We start from the raw sequence: 23,565 nt of genomic DNA, 5'->3' as shown, positions 1-23,565 counted from the left end.
GAGGCTCTCATCAATGCAATATATTACCTCTCTCCGCACCCCCTGCCTGCCGCTAGGGGGTGCTGCAGCGCCCTCAGCACCCCCCTTTCCGCGCCCATGGTTGTATTCTTTCATCACGGATATACTTTCGTTGCACAATAAACACACCGGTTTATTACTTGTTGCGGCTGGCAAAGTAAATACATATTTGTCAGTCCATTCATTCTGGAATTGGCGATTTTCCGAATCAACTTTACGTTTCTTGGGCTTGGAGAGAGACATCTTGAAGCTGTTGTTAAGTACTTTCTCTGTGGCCCGCGAACCTAGTGTGTAATGTGAGTTTGACTGAGCCAATGACAAGTGCGGACAGTGTTTTTTTTTTTTTTAATGAGCAGAGCGTGGCAGGCAAAATAACGGATTCAAAATAAGTCAAATGAATGGAAAAACCAGCGTTTTTGCCGCATCGTTGGATATAGTGTGATCAGACATTAGTTTTATTTATGCTATTACACATATGCCATTTCGATTTGCAGGCAACCTCTTGTGGGCCTGAAAAAAGTTCTGAAGGGCCTGATTCGGCCCGTGGGCCGCTAGTTGAATAGGCCTGCTGTATGGCAAACATTGCTCTTACAATCTTGCTAAAGCGTAAGACTTAGATTAAATGATTTCAACTAGGATGGATTTGCCACTTACACGCTGGTATAATAGAAATAAGAGAAAGACATAAGGAAGAGTGAATGTAGAAGTCTTCCTGTTTGAACAGCCTCACTCTGAAAACACTGCTTTTGTTTAAACACGTAACATACCTAGACTTTGGAACTTCATTAGCATTTTCTGACCTACAAATAAGTTGGGGTTCATTTTGTATTGATGTTATAGCTGAATGACTGTATACAGGCAGAAGGTTTATTCTGTGGGAAGGGAAAGAAACAATCTGCTTCAAGCCAAGGAAGTCAGCAGACAGAGATCGTAATCTCTGTTTTAATCTTTATGGGAGGAGAACATCATGTCAACACCAAGGAAAACAAACTGTATTAGAGCCATGACCTGCAAAATAAATTATTTAATACATCATGTTATGTTTACATTTACTACAGTATATTTGTATACGCTCAATAATGTGTAAAACTCCAGGGATGAGATTTCGACATACAGTATGAGGGTGTGTATGCATATGTTGGTGTGTCGGTCATGTGCATACAGTACAGTACGTATAACTTAAAGAATGGAGAACTCATCACTGTACTTTGGGGACGCTTATTTTGTATTAGCTCAAGGGGACGGCCCACAGACAATAGAGCAGTGTGAGTTTATCTGAATGCCTTGCATTTTTATAAGGTTATGACAACAATCCATTTGTTTATCATTTTGACATCTGGAATCCATTCAGTTATTGCAGGGAGAAACAGGGAGAGCGCTACAACGGGGCAAAGCCCTCACCCCTCTCACTCACTTTCTCTCTATTTTACAGTCCTATCTAGTCATAGTTCTGTTCCTCTGGGCTGCCTCGGTGCGGTCTGTTGCGTCCAAGGGGCTCAGTTCTAAAATGCACACAAATTGGATAATAAAACTCAAGCAGAGGAGACACTAAATAAATGACGATGTGCAAAGGAAGAACATTCCCTGCTGTAAGCCTGTGTGTGCTGTGTGTGCTGTGTGTGCAGTATGTGGCTATGGGCAGAAGTCAGTTAAGTATGTGTTTTCCTAGTTGTACTTGACTTGATGAAGTGGTGGCACAGTTGAGTTATGAGAACAGTTGACATCAGAGAAATAATGACATTTAAAAAGTTGGAAATATAAACTTCATATGCTTTCTTTTTTCCCCCTTCCTGTACCCTACATTTCAGCATCAACGTACTTTGCATTTGTCAAGGTCACAAACCTCTGTCCTTCCTCTTCCTCTCCCACAATCCTCTTTCTTTCAATGTCTCCTTAGCTCCGTTTCAGTTGCCCCTCCCTTTCCCATAACCCTGTGCTGCTTCCTGGGACCTCAGCATGACCCCCTCTACATTACTACATTGCTTAGACTTTTCTCTCTTTAGGCCTGCATCCTTGTGTTGTGTGTCTGTTTGAGTCAAACTGAAAACAACAGTGATCATATTGCAGTAAATGTCAGTTATTTATTCTCTCTGCTGAAATGTTTGGAGTGTGAGAGTTTTGAGTTATGCTATTTCGGAATCTGTGGCTGTGCAATAATGAAAGTGTTAGAGGATAGGTTGTGTAGATGTTGTCTAAGCAAATGTGATTTTCTTGGCCTGACTGTACAATTATATGTCCATTTGGGACTTAGCATGCCTCTGAGTTAAGAGTGTTTATGTCTTTCGGCCTTCTCAAATTGAGGTTTTATGGTGTGGCTTGTGGACATTGTACTGTATATTTGTGAAATATCCTTCCAACTCCTTTCTGTCTCCTCTTCATTACTTTTATAGAAGGGACACAGTTTTACGACTTCTCCTCTTCTGTTGTGTGTCCAGCCGGTGGAGTGGGTTCAGCTAATATAATTAAAATGCCACAATAGACTGGCATGTTTTACTACTGGAGCAGTTCCTACTGGGCGAGGTAGATATAGTGTACTCACTAACCTCTCTGCTTGCCTATTGGCACGGCATCAAACTCATAGCAGGAGAGGAGGATGAGAAATTGAGGGACAGACATGCTGAGGAGGGGAAAAGGAAGTGTGGATGTGAAAACAAGAAGAAATAGAAGTAGAGAAGAACTGATAGATGGATGAATGAAGGCAAGACATAAGGGATGTAGGTCAGTGGCAGCAGGAGCAGTGGCTTTAGGTGAACCCTCTGTCTTTAGGCTTACTGTAATTGCCTCTATGTTTGAAGTCCTCACCGTTGCGTGTCTGGGTGCCAGCCAATAGTGATCTGTGTGGTCTGCGTGTGTTTGAGAGGGTTGTGTTTGCCTCTCATTTCTGTATCTCAGTTTGACACACATTTCTGACACACCACGCCAGCAAACACAGGACAATACCCGAAATAATGTGTCTTCCTCGATGCCAGCAATTGTGCACACAAACACAACACCGGCCAAAATATGACTTGTAAAACAAAACGGTCAACGATGCGTCCTCTAGGACGAACCCAGTATTCAAGAGGCAATTTTATCTTGTGTCATAAAATTGCTCTTGGAAGACACCTCCGCTATGAAATGAAGTGCTTGTTGTTTCTCAGAACGAGCTCTGTGTTGCTTATCATGGTGTCGCAATACTGGAACAGTTTCTGCCTGATTCAACAATCTGGTTCCTAATGGACTTTGTATTTCAATTTCAGCTTTTAAACATAACATTAAAAGACAGTTACAGTATAAACACACTTTTTTACGGCACTTAACCAGTTGCATAACAGGCTAGCTAAAGAAAGTCATACAGTTGAGGTGGTAACGTGTGAGTAGACTTTAAACAAAGAAATCATACCATATCAGTTACACACACTTACTGACTGATGTAGTTCAATGCACATTTTAACACTCTTCAAAGGAAGAGAAAATACACTTGCAAACCTCTGCTTTGATCCAAACATGCAGCTTGTACTGTTGCCGTGGTGACACAGGATGATTGCCTTTATAGACCATCACACTATTTCTGTTTGCCACAGACAGCTCACACTCCATACACAACACATTCACACACTGAACACGCATCAACACTCACACAACATGATCACATATAACTAACAGAGCTGGACCTCTCAACTATTTTTACGGACATTGTTATCCTTTTTCCTCTGGGAAACTTTATAAATGTCAGTTGGACCCTGATTGTGCAAGATTTTGTCTGAATTTGAACTGACATTTGTGTAATGCAATGTCTACCTGTAAGTCTGTATTTAGGGCCAATAGCGTGCGTTGGCAAACTTCCCTGTAGAGTTTTAGTGTGAATGTGTGTACCAGTTTAGGTTTGCAGTGTGTGGTATTTACCATCAGAGTGAGATTCTGAACAAGAGGTCTGGTTTGAATCCAACTGTTAGCCTTACTCCAGGTTTGTTGTCTAACCCAAATGATGTGTAAGTGAGTTTAAAATGAAAATGAATGACAGGCACGGGAGGAGAGAGGGAAAGCTAACAAAACCATCTCTGTACAAACAACAAAAAGTACAGTACTCTACTGTGGAGAGGGTGTGTGTGGCTCTGATCGGTGCTCAGTGTGTGTATGTGGTAACCTGAAACCACAGGGAAAACGTTCCTAGAATTCCGGGTGGGTTTGGTGTCGTGGCTCGCTCACTGGAGCCCCCCGAGTGGTGCTGGGAATGCGGCCTCCGCACGGAAGAGCTTGAGAATGAAGGGAAAGTACCAGTGTGTGTGTTTGAGCCGAACAGCTAAGCATCTCAACACCAACAAGTAATGGAATAGTTTGTTTCTTAAAGTGTTGGTGATCTGACAGAGCATAAATATACATTTTAAAAGGCATTTAATTGTTACATAGAGACACACACATTATCTTTATTGATGGCAACAACCTGTTTAATATAACACATCCACCCATGTCTATCGGAAAAAAAACAGTGTCTTTAATTAAACAATAAAACAAATAGATATAACACATACTGTAAATTGTTCAAGATTTGAACATGTTAATATTTCTCTAAACTTTCACCAGCACTATTTTAGATCCCAAGTCTGGCACAATTACAAGTGCTTTGTAATTCATTAGAACAGGATAGGACTTCAGAACATTAATGGCCAGGAAGGAAATGATCTTATAAAAAGTTATACTGTCAGTGGCTCTGCACTCTAGGGACAGATGTGCTCAGCTGAGGTCCAACCCTCTTAACACAAACCCAGACTTCTCAGATTCAGCTTACTGACTGATTTATGATGATATGTCCACTTTCCAACCTGTGGCTGATTGACAGATAAGCCTGATCATGACAAACATGATAGTAATGACTGGGACTTTTGCCAAGAAAGCCATTTTGACCATGTGTTTGTCAATGCCACCATCTGTCCGACTTCATTTGGATAATAGCTGCCCAACCTTTGCCCTCCTTCCCTCTGCCTGCAGCACACTCACTCTTCACTCCTTGACCTTAACAGAAGTTTGCACAACATTGCGGTATATAATCCTATATATGTTATTCTGGTGTCAAGCAGCTGTACTTAGAGCTGCCTCCATATCTCTCTATCTACAATATGCTCTCAAATGTCAATCTTACTGAGTGCCTGGGGATCATTTCTGCTTGTGGGAGAGTGCGTGTGGGGGGTATGCAGATATTCTGATTGCATTTAAGCTTAAAAAATGTCCTGCATGATTTTCTGAGTGAGCTGTGTGTGCGCATGTGTTCTTGGATGGGTGTGAGTTGTGCTCCCGCATGCCCTTTGCAGCAGCAGAGAGTCTGATCCCTGACCTCTTCACTCAACACCCTCGCAAGCCCTCTCCTCTCTCTATGCGGGTATGTCTGAGTATGTGGATGCCTGTGTATGTTTGTTACTGTGAGTCAAATGTACTTTATGTTTGAGTTGAAACTGGACTGTTTGCACTGAGTACTTTCTGCTTATACAGGTGCTGTATACAGTGCTTTCCAGATGTGTCATTATGCCTCCTTGTCCCTGTTTGTCCATGTTTATGATACCCTTCATACACACTGAGCCATTCTATCGTTGCAACACCAGCCTGAACATAAAGTAAATATGTAAGTACATAAAATCACGACATATGATATGATATATTTAGCTTTATCCACGGTGAACCCCTTGACTGGTTGTTAGTTTACACTGGAGCTGTCAACCTTAAGCACTCGATCACGCCATGCTGGCCCGGATCAGACAGACAGACAAACAGGTGGTCGTACCACACCAGAGGATCATGGTCCACTCCACCCGTCTGTGCTCTGGGGCATAGTTTACTCCCCTGGCTCTGCCCCTGCCTGCCCTTGTCTGCCTTCCACACACCAACTGCCCCTCCACCTCCCCACAGACCTCTAACCTCAGTTATCCATGCCCTCCTCGGCATGTGGCTGGAAGGGGGGATATATTCATCGTTATAGGTCTTGTAACTTGTTCCTTCCTCTCTTTCTGTTTGTATAATTCCCTCCTCCATTGACATGTTTCACAATGCTCTGACGTTGATGGTTCCTGTGTCAGTTATCCATTTTCATGAGCAGATTTGTACCTGGGAGCAGTTTTGTTCTGTCTCTCCCCTTTTTCTCTAATTTTAACATATGTCTTTCATCCCTTTGTAACTAATACATATACACTATCCTTCAAATCAGTGAGTTGTCTGGTGAAATTGAAATTGTTTAAAAAGTGGCTAATGCTGCCACCTACTGGGAAATCACTGTAAATAAGGGATCCTGACATAACGTCACTATTGGACGAGTTGGGAGTGAGAATGTGTTGCTTAATCAATTTACTTAATTATCTATTTGCACAAGAAGAAATAAGGTTTCAAAATGTATTGGAGAAATAAGTGCACTACAGTTAAATACATGCAATACAGTTTTATGCACTCTATTTCATGACTGGATGTAGATGGACATTTTATCATTTTTCTTGGCCTGTTAGAGCTATAATTGTTGAAGACATATTCTGGGTTAGGGTTAGTTCTAGTTAGTTAATTCTGAAAACAATATAAGCTATATTAGTACTGAACAATATGTCTTAAATGTATTAAAGATCAACCCGTGCAGTTAGATCTGTGAATTCAAACCGAAAGGCTTTCTATGCATGTTTGTTAGAATGAGTAGTTATTGCATGTGAGTTTGAGAAGCCCTGTGCTGAAGAGTGAAATAGTTGTCTTTGTCGGGAACAGATGCTGGTCTGTATGTCATTTGTGGGTTTGGCGGAGGCGGACATGACTTGTTCTTGTTCCTCCAATCTAATGGAGCATCGTGGTCTTTTCCCAGAAGTCTGTGTGGTCTGTTGAGTCAGCCTGCAGCGCGTCTGCTGGTCCTTCAGAACAGGCGACACGGAGAGGTGGGGAACAGTTACACCCAGTGACAGACACAGTCGGGACAGTTAGGCCTGGGAATGTCCTCAAAGCAAATTTAGGGCCAATTACAGCTGTAATCCATGTAACTGCCACCTATTATTATAGCATACATTACATATAAACCTGTAAGCGCTACACTGTATGTTTTTGTCTGTCTGTAGCACTAGAGACCCACAAATGAAAGCTCTTCATTTTTTGTAATTTGTTCAACTTTGTTGTAACCAAGTATTCTGGATGATTTGTAGTTTTGTCGGATCATCGTGGGTTGTGGCTCTCCCTCACTTCCTAAGAGGAAAATGCATTTAATTATAATAACATTAAAGATGTATATTACAATTTGAGTGGTTTGAACTTCATGTCTTGGTGTATTGTGGGCTCAACCTATCATCAAAGTCACAATACACTTCACACAAAGGACTTTGCCACCTCTTGGAAAAGGTCACGTCTAATTTGTGTTGCAGTGATCAACAGTTTCTGCAGTTTTAAAAAATGTTCAGCAGAGCAATCGTCTTCACTGTATGATGAGGTTGGAAATTGCATTGTTTTGTGACAAAAATATTAGCCGCTGTCTGACTACATCAGTGTTTTAAAAATATATGCTTTAAGTTGAGGTGAAAGGCATTCAGTTAAGTGTAACTCAAATTGCCCACCCTTAGCTATTAGAAGTTTGAATTGCACAAATTGTGCTTAAAAATGTCGAAAACCCAAGAATGAGAAATATTAAGAAATGTTGTTTAAAGCACATCATTCTGAAGTCATTTTCAGACGTATTTCATTCTTGAAATTCATGCTCAGAATGGCCCTATGCTATTGACTCGCCTTACACACAATTGGCCACACGGGGGCAGTGTGGAATCATATTTTTCTCCCCTGTGAAACCGATAACTCAGTCTGAAGATACTGTCCTTGTAGTATAACAACATCTAGTCAAATTACAGTCATTTATATTTTGTGTTAAATGCTCACAAATCATTATGTCAGTGTTTGGAAGGAGAACTAAGTACAGAGAGTAAATGTTGGATCTGGTGTCGAGAGTCGGAGAGTAGGGCTGCTCAATTAATCATATTTTAATCGCAATTACGATTTTGGCATGCAACAATTATGAAAACATATATATATATATATTTTTTTTTATTGGTTTTTCAGTTGAATTATACTTAAAGTTCAGGGTAATCAACTGTTAAAAACATACTGTTCCAATTTTTTTTTTTCAATAAATGACTGTTTTCAAAGTAAATGGATAATCTTCTTTGATCATCGTGATATCAATTATTGACCCAAATAATCGATATTATGATTTTTGCCATAATCGAGCAGCCCTATCGGAGAGTATACATTACACTGTGATGGAACTTCTGATTTGCTAATGTCAGGTTTTGTTTACACAGCCAAAGAGATGAGAAGTACGGGAGTTTGTGTGTGTGTGTGTGTGTGTGTGTGTGTGTGTGTGTGTGTGTGTGTGTGTGTGTGTGTGTGTGTGTGTGTGTGTGTGTGTGTGTGTGTGTGTGTGTGTGTGTGTGGTCTAGCATTACTATACTTGTGGGGACCTAAATCTGTTTACATAGTCACGTGTGGGGACTGGCTTCCCTTATGGGGACAAATTGGAGGTCCCCATGAGGGGAATAATTAATTTTAGGGTGAAGACTTGGTTAGGTTAAGGTTTAGGGTAAGGGTTAGGGTTAGGCACGTGTTGGCTATGGTTAAGGTTAGGATAAGTCTCCAGGAAATGCATGTAAGTCAATGTAATGTCCCCTGAAGTGATGTATACATGGTATGTGTGTGTGTGTGTGTGTGTGTGTGTGTGTGTGTGTGTGTGTGTGTGTGTGTGTGTGTGTGTGTGTGTGTGTGTGTGTGTGTGTGTGTGTGTGTGTGTGCGTGTGTGTGTGTGTGTGTGTGTGTGTGTGACAGAGGATGTGAGGAAGAAAGTGGTTCTAAGAGCAGTTTGTTGGCAAGAGACAGTCACTTGCACCAAATTAATTCAGCTCTTTGCAGTTGCTGTGATTGTTAGATACATCGATACTTGTTCATTAGCTCTGAGGAGCATTGAAATGAAACTTGCTTGGCTGTGTGTAAGCCTCTAATGGGCTAATGATGAGTCAAACTAGATATCGTAGATGTCACCTAGCCTGCAGACGGAATTAGAAATGGAAGGGTAGAATAGCCCTTATGATGAGCATTGAACGCATCTTGTCTGTGATTACCTGTGTATGCCCATGCTAGGGTAATTACTACACCTAGTCATAGATAATTAACCTCATTGCACTCCCTCTTGATCAGTCTCTATTCCAGTTCTCTAGCTATCCTCAGCATTGGCCCAGGTCAATGTGACCTAGAGAGCATACCATGTCAGGGCCAGACTTGGGTTCAGCCCACAAGACAGAGTGCTTTTTTAATTAGTCTACAGCTGGGCTTGTTTGCTACCACAAACAGCATCCAAATGAAAGATGTAAGTCTTGATATATCCAGGAAGTGTAAGTGTAAACTTGGCCAACTGTGCACACAACCAAACCTGCTAAAACGCACTAAATTAAAAGACTGTTTCCCTTTGGAAAGTTTCCTTTTTTTGTGTAAATATTTGGCATTTAGAATTTTGGAAATGCCAATTCCCGAGCCAGTTTCTAGCCGTGGGACACATCTCTACCATAACTGTTTACAGGCTCAAAGCGCACCAAGGTCAGCTTTCAACTCCATCGACCCAATGTTCTGACAAAACAAATCCAGTCAACAGCTACCACACTACCATGCTAATTACTAACAAACAAAGTGAGATGGAAACTTTCAGGCGGGCTGTTTCACACCATCATATGGAGCTCTGGTCACTGAAAAAAGTAAATGTGCATGTGACAAAGGAAAGGACATTTAACGAGAGTGATATCATTCTCAGTGAAGGAGATATGTGTTGAATGTTATGGGTAAATTAACAACAGGAAACATAAGAAATATTGATTGGATACTTGACATGACCCAATAAAAGCCGTAAAAGTAAATTTCATAGCATTTAAAAAAAGGACATAGAAAACAAACATGCAGCATGAAGGGAGCCATTCATAAGCGCAGTAACACATGTTATTGCACTGTAGAGGACAGGGTTTCAGTGCGTAATAGCCATGAGTAATTTGAGCCGTTGGACCTTCAACCATATAGCTGTTACAGTGCAACCACTCAATAAACCAGCCTGGTCTTGGTAAAATCACCCTGGGACCTCTTAAGAGTGGCAATGCAGTTCAGACCAACACAGTGGTGTGTAATTCCATCCCAACCACACAGCCATAAACAGCCATATTTCACTGGTCCACACGCCACTAAGACAGATATTCAGCCGGCTCAGCACAGGTGTCGTGCCTCAGGTGAAGTCCGAGACAAACACTGTAAAGATTCATTAATGTAAACGTCCAGGACACAAATGTTTCATCTTGGCTGAAATGACAAAACCCTGCAGTTATTGTAACTGGAGTTAGAAACAGCCTGTGGACTGTTTGTGTTTGAGTATGGAGCCCAAACATTAATAATAAAAGGATATGTCTTCTGCTCTTACCGCAATTACTGTAAGTCAGTGGTTCCCAACTGGACAGAACCAACATGGAGGTCTCCAAATAATTAACAGTATATAGAGAGTAAATAAACAAATGCTACCCTTAATTAATGGATTCTTATTCTGATCTGTTTCTTGTTTTTGTGAATTTCTGTTCATAACTGCCACATGTATTTAGAGCTATGAAAAGGCATTGCATGTGCATTGCTCTGTTTTAAGGGGTCACATATCCAAAAAGCTAGGAACTAATGCTTTAAGTAGCAAACTTCACTTTAAGTTAAAATAAAATCTTCGCATTGGCTTTCCCACCTAGAGAAGGACACACTTTGATGAACTTAAAATGGAATGATTGTCGGCTAAACAAGTTTAAAGAGTCCCATCATCTTATGATTAGTCATGCAGACATTTGCCAAACGTGGGGGGCAGCTAGTATGAAATCATCAAAACCGTTTCAGATGAACTTCAAAACAAGAGTGATGAGATTGCTGGGTTCAACAGCTGATTGTTTTTGATCTTGTTTGGAGTTGCTGTGCCTGTGCAGCTCTTTATATGTCTGACCCTTCCTGACTCATAACCTGATACAGAAGCATGCCAGGCTGTAAAGAAGCATGACAGAGGGCCCACTGGGCTACAGGATAGGTCTGCAGCATCCTTACTCTGCACTCAAAGAGAGTAGCTGGGAACTTCACACCATTTTCCCAAGTCATTTTAAGTTATGTGCCTGGATCTGCAGTCAAAAGTGTTTACGTTATGCAGTGGAAGACATAAATCGACCAGAACAGTTACAGATAGGTAGACTGGCCTTTTTCAAGTTTTTCTAGCTGTGGAACCTTGGATAACTTTTCATCAAAGTCATCCTTGTTATCCACAGTATCATAGTGATTCTCAACATCCATTATGTCACAGTTTTACTGGAGATTTACTTGAAGATTTGGAAAATAAAAAGTTCTATGGCCAGTATTGGCCATAGAACTTTTTATTTTCCAAATCTTCAAGCTTCCAGCTGGAACTAGGTAGAGTTGAGGTCATAACATAGGAGGGGACAGATAAAGAGAGGAAAAGCTCAGAGCTGTAGTGAATAAAGAATGGGTAAACGTAAGCCAAGACTGTGTGCCATGGGTACTACTGATACAGTACATCCAAGTGACTGCAGCTACTGGTGGCGTTCATGTGTTACGTGTTCATGTGGGCACCGGCTGGGTTGCAAATGATGACAGCAGTCAGAAGAAAGACAAAGAAAGCAGGATGTAAGGTGGTGTGTGGTACTGGGCAGAGAAATCAAGAGGAATAAAGAGATGACGTGAACCGAAGACATGGCCTTTGATAGTTTGTTTAAGAACGCAAAATACAAGGTGGAGGGAAAAAAGAAAGGCACAGAGAGAAAGCACAATGTTTGAACTTGCCTGCCCTGCAGATGCCCTCTCCTGATTTGCTCGCTGTTTCTCTTTGCACATGTTATGATCTGAGTATTTCCTCTCTAATAAAAATGTCTTTGAAGCACAGCAAGCTTCAGTACACTGCCGTGTGGATGACTTCTATCAGAAAAGCCAGTGCTTAATTTTGTAAATATTTATTTTGCTTTTAATATATTTTTTTACTGTGTTTATCATCAGGAACCTACGATAGAATCAGACCTACCACATGGATTTGTAGGAAGTCTTAGTGTGCTGTGTAGTTCTCATTGCATTAGAGGACACAGGATTGCAAAACATTTGCACATGTTCATGTTTACTGTCCGAGCAACAGCATGTGCACACATGTCATGTTGATTAAATGTTTGCAAAGTGGCTTTTGACCAGTTGCCTGTTCATGAGCTTAGTGTTATTACAGTAAATGGCTGCTAATGGCAAACAGTGGAGTGTGAGAACAGCCTGGCCTTTCAGAACAAAACCTTCTGTTCAGAGTTTTTCAACATGTCCAAGCCCTGCTCGTAAAGTTAGCTGGCTACAAACATCTTGTCAACCCCTCCCTCACTCTCACTGCTGGTCTCACCCGTGACTCCAGGTCCTCTAGTTCCTGGAAAAAAAGTTGTTATTCTATATGTCCAAAAACAGTGCTAAATGTTAGGTTAAGTAATATGTTTTCATCTTATGTCACTTTATCAGCAACAGACCAGTCAAGAATAGTTATTAGAATATATATATAATATATATATGTTCTATCAATGTAGGTAATACAGTATGTGATATAACTATCGCAGGTTAGACTCTTTGGCTACTCTATTAGTGTGTGAAACCAAAGAGCTACAGCACCCTTTTGTTGTCTACATTGCATATTGCAACAAAAATGTTTTGATAATTGTGGATCAAAAAGTTCAAAAGCGTCATGGTGAAACTACTTGATTGTAAAATGATCTACGTGAGAAGCAGCAAAAACAGAAAAAACAACTGATTTCCCAATAACCTCCAAGCGTAAAAGACGACATCTTTAAAAACTGTGGCTTCATGGTTTGAACCAAGGTGTATTAATCACAGGACTCAAAACATGTTTAACCTTGTATATCCCCACCAGCCGTGGGGGTGGGGAGAGGCTTTATTAATCATGATGAACAAACAATTTTCTGTTTACCCTCAAAGCACTACTACCAGATCTAATTCAATACCCTTCTCAGCTGATTTAGTACCACCCACAGCCACAGAAATACACACACTCATTGAGATGAAAGCGATCTCCTCTCAACCATTACTCATTGACACCTCTCCCCTCCTCAGCTTGCTGTGAGTTTGCCTGATGTTTGTTTCAGAAGAATCATTTATTTAAATCATTTTACACGTGGAAATGTGACAAAGATACAAACAAGTTGCATGATTAATAGTTAGGATATCGAGGGGTGAGAACCAGAGGGGCGTAAGTGACATTTTGGTCCAAAATGAGTTATATATATCAAATGAAAGCTCTCGATGAGCTCTTTCTGCTGCCAAAAGGGTGCATGTGAATTCAAAACCAATCCAGAGTTATTCATCAAAAACCAAAAGACCTAACACAGAACACACTGAACTATTTGGGGCCAAAAGGACGTAAGTGCACTTACGCCCTTTTGGCCCTGAGAAATGTATTGTGGGTAAAGCCTTTGGATAGCACTTGAGTCAAAATGGCTGACACCATATGTAAGCAAGCCAGGTCAACCGTGAGAAGAAAGCTTTTCACTGCTGAAGAAGTGTTACCATAGGCGGCGCGTGAGGCTCAGGTTTGGGAAGGCTAAATAACTTTTTTTACCTGACGCTGCCCGCCTAAGGCGTCTATAGAAAAGAGATCAACTCAGTGAAAGCACCGCCTGCTGACCAATCAGAGCTCAGTGTGCGGAGTTTAAAACTATCAAGTCATATTACAGGATAAAGGAAATACAGTTTAAACTGCTGTATGCAGAGAAGACGCCGACGTGTCGCACTTATCATTCATATCACATTCAATCAGATCATCGATCATATAATATCACAGCCTATATTATCTCCTTATCTGAGTCAGCTGAGCCGTATCTGGCCGTGCAACACTCACAGTGTCACATACTGTATGCAGAAGTATTATTTTAAGCAACACATTATGTTGACGAAACACTCAACTCAAATGTAATTAAAGTCAGATCCACTCGTGTCTTAGACGGGGCAGTGATATCATAAAACTGTTAGGCTTTCAAACACTCGGTAGTTTATTTATTTTGTAACCAGTTGTTCTGTATTCACCTTGCAGGTGGCTTGTATCCTGGATTATTATGTTTAAGTCATGGATGAATAATATTAGACAAATATGAACTTTAAAGTTCATATTTGTCTACTATTAGTTTACTTTTCATTAATGAAGTATGACGCTGCGCTGTCAGTACACTTGTCCCTGTTTGTGATTGGTCAAATGTTGCTAACCCCACCCCTTTCACGTGAACGCGCTCTCAGCTGGTGAGAGAAGCCCTGGCTACTTGATTTACCGACTTGATATTAACCAGCGTCGAGATCTCGTTTGTTAGGGTTAGTTTAGATAACTCAAACATGCTGTTGAACTGGCTTCGTAGTACAGGGCACAGGTGGCTGCATAGCAGTGCTAATGTCAAAGACACAAACATTATACATTATATTTTTATTTTACCAGGATGCAGTGACACAAATATTTGGGAAGGCTTAGCCTTCCCTAGCCTACAGCTCCCGCCGCCCCTGAGTGTTACTAAGCTTATTTCAAGATGCAGAAGAGCTTGATGAAGAGAATGAAATAATCCAGGATTCAAAGTCAATGCTGAATGACAAAGGAAACTTAGTTTCTACAGATCCATCTTCAACAGAGAATTCACCTCATCAGAGATCAGCACGCATGTTCCAGTATCTGTCAACTCTTTCAGGTACTGAGCATGTGGTGCTGTACTCTGACACATGTGGTGGGCAGAACAGGAATGCTGGTTTTAGTGCCATGTGTCTGCAGTCAACAACTTGCCCATCTCCATTCATGGAGTCTGGACACAGCGAGATGGAATGTGACAGTGTTCATGATGCCATTGAGACGACAGAAAAAAAGGGCCTGTGTACAGTTCGGAGGGGTACTACACTGTTGTGAGGATGGCAAGGAGGAACATGCCATAGAAGGTGATTGAGCTTGGGCACAGTGACTTTCTGGATTTCAAGTCCTTCTCACAACACGCTGCTCGATTATGGCAAAAATCCTAATTATGATTATTTTGGTCAATATTGATATCACGATTATTAAATACGATTATTCATTGTTTTGAAAACATATTGAACTTAAAAAAATTTAAATAATAATTTGAACAGTATCTTTTTAACAGTTGATTACCCTGAACTTTAAGTATAACTCAACTGCAAAGTATTCAGCTGAAGCCACATCTTTTTTAAATTCCCCACGGCATTTGTCATATAGGGCAGGCAGTGCAGATCTGGTGAAATGATGCCGAGATGGCATGGCGTAGCGCTTGTCCATAGTGTTAGCCATAAGCCAGTTGCTTAAACCCCTGGTTGCTAACCGTGCTAACTGGGCACATGTCTTTAGCTATGTGGAATGTGATGGCATGTGTTATATCTTTGTGTCCTTGCGAGCTGGTTGAGTAGGCCGTGGCACTGTAAAGCGTGTCCTTAATTGATGACTGTGATATGGTGGATGAAGTCGAGGGGGCACGCTCGTGAACTGTCAACAGGGGGGCGGGGGGGCCTCGCTGCGGGGAAATTGTGGTATACAATGTTCTAAAATAGTTTTTGATTTGCCAAACAGTTATTAGGCCAGGTTTAATGTAATGTATTGTTATTCAGTGAACTAATGTGATATTGATATTTGATATGATCACAATGGACTCTGTAGCCTATTTTCAATTGGTTATTTGGGGAAATGGCTAAACAATGAACTATTTGGCAAAATGGTTATTAATGTTTTTTTTTTTTTAAATAATTACATTCAATTAACTAATATAATATAAGGATATTTTCATATACTACTGTTATTATAACAATTGATTACTGTTACTTTTGACCTCATTAATGTAAAGCCTTTTTCCTATTTTGATCAGATACGCCCTTTTTCTTAGTTCATATGAGATAAAATCTTAGTTCCAAAAAGGCGCATGTGACTTTCTTCCGAATAAAAAAAAGATAGAAGAATATTTTTTTCAATGAAAGTCAAAATATTGTTCATTAAGTATATTGTCATCCACATGTTTATGAAGTTTTCATATTAAATTAAATTTAATAAAAACAAAGTCAAGACAAAGTATGGTAGTTTTTTGTTTTGGCTCTCCTGTAAAGTTGGTCAAATGTCACTTACGCCCCTCTGGTTCTCACCCCTCGATATGCAGATTACGTTTTTGTCCAATTAATCAAATATAAATATTTTGTATTGTACAGAGACACACTTTTGCCCCTGTCGCACGATTGTGTAAGGATATAGAACGTACAGTACTGTCTCTAAGGGTTTATTGTATGTTGCCGCCTCATAATGTCACTAACATTCAGGGTCTTTAAGGATAAACTAGGCCCCGATAGTTCAGTAATAACATGGTGCCAATGAGAAATGACATTAGTGTTTGTCAGAGTGATCTTAATAGCTTTAGGGATAATACTGGTCTTACAGTATATTTTTACATAATTTAGGGACATTATTGCCAGGGTTCTTGCAGATAATTGAAAAGTCCTAAAAGACATTGAATTAATGAATATAAATATAAGGCCTTATTTGTATTGAAATGTCTTAAATCTGCCTTTAATAGCCTGAAACAATGCTAAAACATGGGAAGTATAATGATATGAATCTTTTCAGTGTAAGATTGTTCTTAAATGTCATGGCAATACAAAGTAATTTAAAAGTCTTAACTCTAACTTTGCCCAAGGCTGTAGGAACCCCTGATCATATATTGATGCACTTCATTTGTGCATCGATGTTATAAACTTCAGTATTTTATGAAATGTCCTCCTTTTGATGCTTATTGATTCAAATTACAGAAGCAACGATGCAGATAAACACTGTACTTACAATTCCTTGCACAAAATGTCAAGCCCCAAGCAGGCCTTGTAATCTTGTTTTGCTTTTTAATCCTGGTGTGAATTTTAAAGTGTATTAAAAATATATAAAAAACGGCCTCAGAGAACATCCATTTATCTTGTCATCAGGATTCTGGCAAAGGTCTCTGCAGACAGCTTGTGGTATGAATTCAGTTAGAACAATTACAATGCAACTGGCCTACGTGCTGCATGTTTATTTTATAGTGTCTATTTGTCATCTCTAGTCATCATTGTAATGTATATTAAACCCTGGGAGGTTAAAAATAGCCTGGAACAGGTTGAGGAGAATAAGAAACATTCAGTCTAGTTTCTATAGAGAAATGTGTCCTTAGAGCGTTGAGGGATGTGTGGGTAAATGCTAAGATGCACTATTACTGTAGTTAAAGAGAATAAGACACATAATGTGCATAATATACACAAAATATCTGGCTAATTGAATCCCTGGTGATTGTTGTGGGTTCTTTAAAGCTCCCAGCCAGACCTCAGTGATCCATCAACAACTAAGCACAGATGAAAGACGACCAGAATGTACTTTAACCAGCGGCCGATCTACGCACCCTCAATTCAACCGCGGCCAACCTTCTTTCAAATCAAATCAAATCAAGTTTTATTCACATTTAAAAGCGATTTTTGGTCGAGCCAAAGTGCTGTACATGTAATAAAAACACATTACTACAATCACAATAAAAGACAATAATAGAACAAAAACAGAAATATAAAAAACAAAAACACAGGGAATAGTCAGGTGTCATACTCCGCTCTGACTAGAAGGCCAGAGAGAAGAAGTGTGTCTTTAGTGATGATTTAAAACCCCCTAGGGTCTGGGCCGACCTCACATGGAGGGGCAGAGTGTTCCAGAGCCTAGGGCCAGCTGCTGCGAAGGCTCGGTGCCCTCGGGTTTTGAGCCTGGTCTTGGGCACTATCAGCAGCAGCTGGTCAGCCGACCTTAAAGCTCTGGCTGGGGTGTAGCGCTGGAGGAGTTTGGCTATATCGGCAGGTGCCAGCCCATTTAGGGCTTTGAAAACAAATAAAAGGATTTTAAAATCAATTCGGAACTGAATTGGAAGCCAGAATTGGGGTGATGTGGTCACATCCTTGACATGTTGTTATTCATGATATAGCCTAGCTTTGTTTACGCTGAAATGTTCAGGCACGTAACATGCACTTTGTTTCTGTTACCTTCCTGTACACATTGACGATGAATATTTGATTTATGTTTTCTGCCTTACAACCCATGAGCATTCCTACAGGCCTTCAGAAAGATCAAGACAGTTCAGTTTGGGGTCAGCATCTGGGAGTGGAGGTCACAGCGAGTCTGTGCTCCAGGCGGAGAATAAGACGAGAACAGACAAAGCTGCCTTGAGGACATTGCATCAATTGGGCATTCACAGGGGAATGAATCAATCGAAAGGAGTCAGAGAGCCATGAGTCAGAAGCCGTACATGTGTCGGTAGTCAGTTTGAATGTTTATTAATGCTGAATGTTTGAGACCCCCTGAGAAAAAACACTGAGTGTGGTTATTTATTTATTAGACAGACAACAGAGATATATCATTAGCGTGCTGCAGTCTTTTTTGCATTTGTGTACAAGCTTCTTCTCACATTCACACTCCAGTGGCGGTTCTAGAGCAATTTCACTGGGGGGGCTGGGGCCAGTTATTTCATGAATTGATATTTGTTTTTTAAGATTATTTGTTTTAGTACATTTAAGTTACAGTCCTTTGTTTCAGTAGTTTTTTTCATTCAGAGTATTTGTTTTAGTAACTTTAAGTGACAATTGAATTAAAAATTGAATTTGCTTTTATATAAGGTAATGCACAGTTTAATCTCCACTGTACATCCGGGTCTCTGATTTCATTTAGTTCCAATAAATCGTATTTTGGAGGGGGGCCACGGTCCCTGGTCAGTGTTACGGGGGCACTGGCCCCTGTCACACTCTAATTCATTGGAACATAAGGCTATGAGGACTATTTTGAAACACGTTATTGCCATTGGCAGGATTGTTATCGTAACATCTGATGTCTGCTCCAGATCCTTCCAGAAAAGTACAGCATTGATTGTCTGTCTATAAGGCCATGGGCTCTGGGATGTCTAGCTGTGTCAGATGTCACTTCCCCTCCATGATATCAAACATACACTGCAATGAAACGGTCCAGGCCTAACATACTGCCAAACTCGCCCTGACACTTCCCTTTCATTAGCATCCCATCTGATGAGCTCATTTCCGCGCCAACACTGTTATCCCAAGCCAAGCCTGGAGACAGACACGCATATGCTCCCTAACACACAGGCACACACTTTCAACCACTGCTTAGGGAGCCGTTTGATACGTCTATTTATCATTTATGTCAGAGGGGGGAAGTTGAAAGTCCAAAAGCTATTGATTGTTTTCATCTCGACAAGAGCAGGTTCAGAGTCACTGGCAATGAAGTGCTTCAATTGTTGTCAAAGGAGCCAGTAGTTCGCTTGAGAGTGTGTGTGAAGCTGGAGGTGGTGGTGGTGGAATCCACTTTGCAAATACACTGAAAAAATAGCAAGCAATTGAAGGAGGAAAAGGATATAAACAAGAAGGGGAAGTAAAGTAATGTGTTGCGGTGGAGGGTTAAGCGAGAAATGTTTGCATTTTTATGGGCTCAATCTTTAAAGCGCTGTTTCAGCAAGTTGAGAGAGCGTAGACCTCATTGATACTCTGCTTAGATCACAAGCCGGAGATTCTCAAGTTCAGCACTTTTATGATTGCCTCCCTTCATATACACATGCATATATACAAGTGTGTGCATGCCAGCCACATACAAATGCACGCACACACCCATAAACACATCCATATAAAAACACCATCACACATAATCACTTTATCAGCCTTGTACTGCCTGTGGTAGCATCAATTGATTTGCTGCCAGTACACATCATTCTTCTCCAATTCTATTAAATCCCCCATGCATGATGGGAGATTAGTATCATAAGATCCTGAAATTAATTGTAATAGTAGTTTATTTAGGGAGGGTGAACAAATACAACTTTATGTATCTAGGCCAGGGAAAAGCTTTAATGTTATGTTTATCTGACACTCATTATTTGGGGTTTAGGGCTTTAGGTAGTAATATGATCACCGATAAAAATGGACGAAGTTAATACATTTCACAGGCTGATGGTGTTTAAATTCAGGGAGTTTCAGTATTTCAGATGAGCCTGGAGCCAGAGGGCTATGAGATAATGTGTATCTCTATCGCAGTATTAATGTACAAAGAGTTAAACAGCCTCTCTGTAATATTAATGTACTCTCTCAGTAAAGCATGGATGAACTTTTTAATTCTAGAGTGTCTCAATATTTCTCTTTGACAGGCTGTTGTCCCGTCATTTCCCTTAAATTAGAAACAGGAAATTATTCTGATGTTCTTAGTCATGAGTCACTCTTTTACCATTCAAGAGTTGTCATTGTAAACATACCGGTTGCTATGATGAGTGTCTTATTGTAGGTTATAAACACAACAGGTCTTAAACCTTTCTTCAAGTTAATCTGTTTAATTATTTGTTTGACTCATTTCCAGTTAACCTGCTAGTCACTCTATTTAATGAGTAACTGTTGATAAATGGTGTTGCTCTTCAACAACCTTAAACAGAGGGAACAGTATGAAGAAGAAATTAATAAAATAACCAAATTAATGAATGCTGGATGGGACATAAATGACTGAATTGTCAAGTGTATGTGGGTGTGTGAGAACATTTCCCTAGCTGGACTTTCATTCAGCACAGCCATCCAGTGCAATCATGCTTTGCTAAACACAGAGGTAGATCTGCCGCCACTGTATCCTCAAATGCCCGTTCAAAACAATAAACAGCGATGTAATCCATTCCACGGCTCTACACGACTAGAAATGTTGAATCAATTCGTTCTGGAGCCTTAACTGTGCTTTGATGTGCGATGATACTTGGTTATTTTAGCCAAAACTACTTTTATGTATATTATACTCAAATAAAACACTTCCCTTTTACATCAGGCAGCTGCGAGGAATTTTAGCCTTCCTGACATCAGCTCAACAACAGTTCTGACAAAATCAACAGCTCTAATCCCTGCCGAGCTGCAGGCCCACGGAGCATGCCAGGGATTAAAGAGTCCAGCTCACCACGTCTCTCTATTTCATTTTTACAAGGCTGTGCCTGGTCTTATTTTCATTTCAATATTGTAATCACATAAGAACAGCAAAGCCGCATTAAGTGACTTTTAACCACATTTGATGCAATAATTATTGCATAATGGGGCTTTTTTATGTTTTTGTGCAAAATTCTTTGGGCTTGGCCAAATGAGGCCCTAATGGTTTTTAGTTTATGTTGTAGAAATGCTGCGGTACAGCTGGCAGACTTCCGCATGCTGACATTGAGGACATCATAATGAACTCAACTGTAAACAAAACAGAAACATTGGTTTGGTCTTTCGTTCATTTGACGGGAAAATAAAATAAACATCTCAGCTTATTTTTTAAGCATAACTGAGTGAAGTCCAAGATTTATTTTCCACTGTAATCTTTCATAAAGTGTATTTACACATTCATACAAACAACATAAAATAAACCTAAAAGAATATATGCAGTGCAATACGTAAACAAGCCGAATTAAGATAAATAACACCAGAACATGGCTGGTGTCTTGTTGAGCTACCACTTATATTCAGTCTGACTACAACTAACTTTCTCTTTCTTTTTTATTATAGCTATACTGGAAGAGTTGTAGGAAACGGTCTGCACGCCCAGAGGCAAAACCCAGAGGTCAAAGTTCGCAGCCCAAACCCTACACTGGCCGAGGTCAAGGAGAGGTTAGAGCTCTTCAACCAGGTAAGATGATCAGCATGAATACATCTCTGATCAGTTATAAAGTCATAGCATTCACCTAAACAAATGTGTTTCTTCTTCCATATGTCACAAATAATATCTGAATGCTCAGGGGCTCACTGCCATTACTACACATGTACAAACAAGTAGAGATCATGTGTTACCTTATTAGACCCTGTTCCCTGTTGCCTTGTTTAAAGTGGATAGCAAGATTCAGTAAAATGCAGGCATCAAAAGTCATTACAGGTTCAGATGGTTAATAATAATGGCCGTTTTAAGTGTATTTGCAAAAGAACAATTGTTCTCTATTATTAAAATGGTCTTCACACTGAAACAGGTCAATAGTTGTTAGTAGTCCGAAATGCTTGTGTCTATGTAACGATCTAATATCACTTTATCATATCAAATATAGGCTCATTTATTCTTCACACAAATAAAAAACAACATTCATTAACTGTACAGGCTTAGTTGTATAGAGAAGTTAAGCAATGATCATTTTAATAACAATAAAATGTTTCTTTGTTTTTAACATGCTGGTATTGATGTGAGTCAACTATGGGATTATGTAACCAGCGACTCTACAAACTGAATTGAATAAATTGTTGTCTAATTAAACGCCACTGCCAATATAACCCTTGAAGTTCTAAAATGTCCTTTTTCTCAGATCTAAAGACTTGTTTTGAGCGCAGAGGCAGATATCAAAGACGAATGAAAAGGATAAAGGGAGAAATGAGACAGTGACAAAGAAAAAGTGAATTACTGTGGAAAGCTAAAAAAAGAAAGATAAGAGGCGGGAGCAAAAGGTCAGGAATGAGTGACAGATAGGCAGAGATGACACAGGCAGCTTCAAAGTGACACTGTTTGTCATGTAGATGTGGTTTAGAGCTGAAAAGGCCCAAGAAGAAAAGGGCCATTTCACAAAGTCCCTAGAGGCCATTTGAGGAAACAAACGGACTAGGATTTGGTTCCACTCTGCCTGCCTGCCCTTTGTAGCCCTGAAAATGATGTCCACATATAGAAGACCAGCCATCTTTCACTCTCTATCTCTATATCACTCTTTCTTCCCCTGTTTTTACCCTTTCAGCACTTTTTTGCCTGTCGAAGATTATAGTACAAATAGCAAACTTCTCTGCAATCTGTTATCTTTCTCTGTTAATCTGTTTCTGCTTTTACTACTCTGCCAATTCTTTATCGTTTTCTGCAAACATCCCCTTTCCTTCATCTCACATCCATACATTTATTTTCATTCTCGATTCACTTATATCTTGTATCTCATATATCTCTTAGTCTGCCTGTCCACCAGTCTGCCACAGACAGCTTAAGATCATTTCTATCCCACCACAACATCCCATTGTGCACGGTGGCTGTCAAGTACCCTGTTGTCATGGTAACTTTGCAGAGTTGAGTGGGTGTCCTGTTGACAGTGTTGAAAAGCGCACCTTGAATCCAGACCAGGCGGCAGGGCTCGGCTGAGCTTTATGTTTGTGCCAGATAAGAGCAAGGGATCACAGAGTGTTAAACTGCATAATGTCACAGGCTTTCCAAGGTACATCCAGAGTAGTTAAACAACCACTGAAATATATTTCACCATGTTGGTGCTCACACACTTGCACAAACACAAGGAACTTAACATAGTTAAAGTATATGCATATTAAAGGTCACCTATTGTGCAAAATCCACTTTTTCATGTCTTTTATACATAAACATATGTCCCCTCTGTGGAAAGAGATTCTGAAAGTTTCAGGAAAAAAGATTTGCTCACTTTTTGTCCTGATCCATTTATATAAAAACCTATACAAATATCAACTACT

General features: G+C 40.1%; 1 protein-coding gene across 2 annotated transcripts in view; it reads left to right on the top strand.

Annotated features, from left to right (window-relative positions):
- LOC117462493 (glypican-5-like) overlaps nucleotides 1-23,565 on the top strand; it is a 101,521-nt gene that overhangs the window by 46,229 nt on the left and 31,727 nt on the right. For both annotated transcript variants that reach the window (XM_034104738.2, XM_034104737.2), the window contains one exon: nucleotides 21,637-21,757. In XM_034104738.2, coding sequence (XP_033960629.1) covers nucleotides 21,637-21,757 — 121 coding nt within the window. The remainder of the gene's footprint in view (nucleotides 1-21,636; nucleotides 21,758-23,565) is intronic.

This window comes from Pseudochaenichthys georgianus, chromosome 17 (genome assembly GCF_902827115.2).
Source record: "Pseudochaenichthys georgianus chromosome 17, fPseGeo1.2, whole genome shotgun sequence".
NCBI classification, from domain to species: domain Eukaryota; kingdom Metazoa; phylum Chordata; class Actinopteri; order Perciformes; family Channichthyidae; genus Pseudochaenichthys; species Pseudochaenichthys georgianus.
This window is presented reverse-complemented; position numbering and strand designations above follow the sequence as displayed.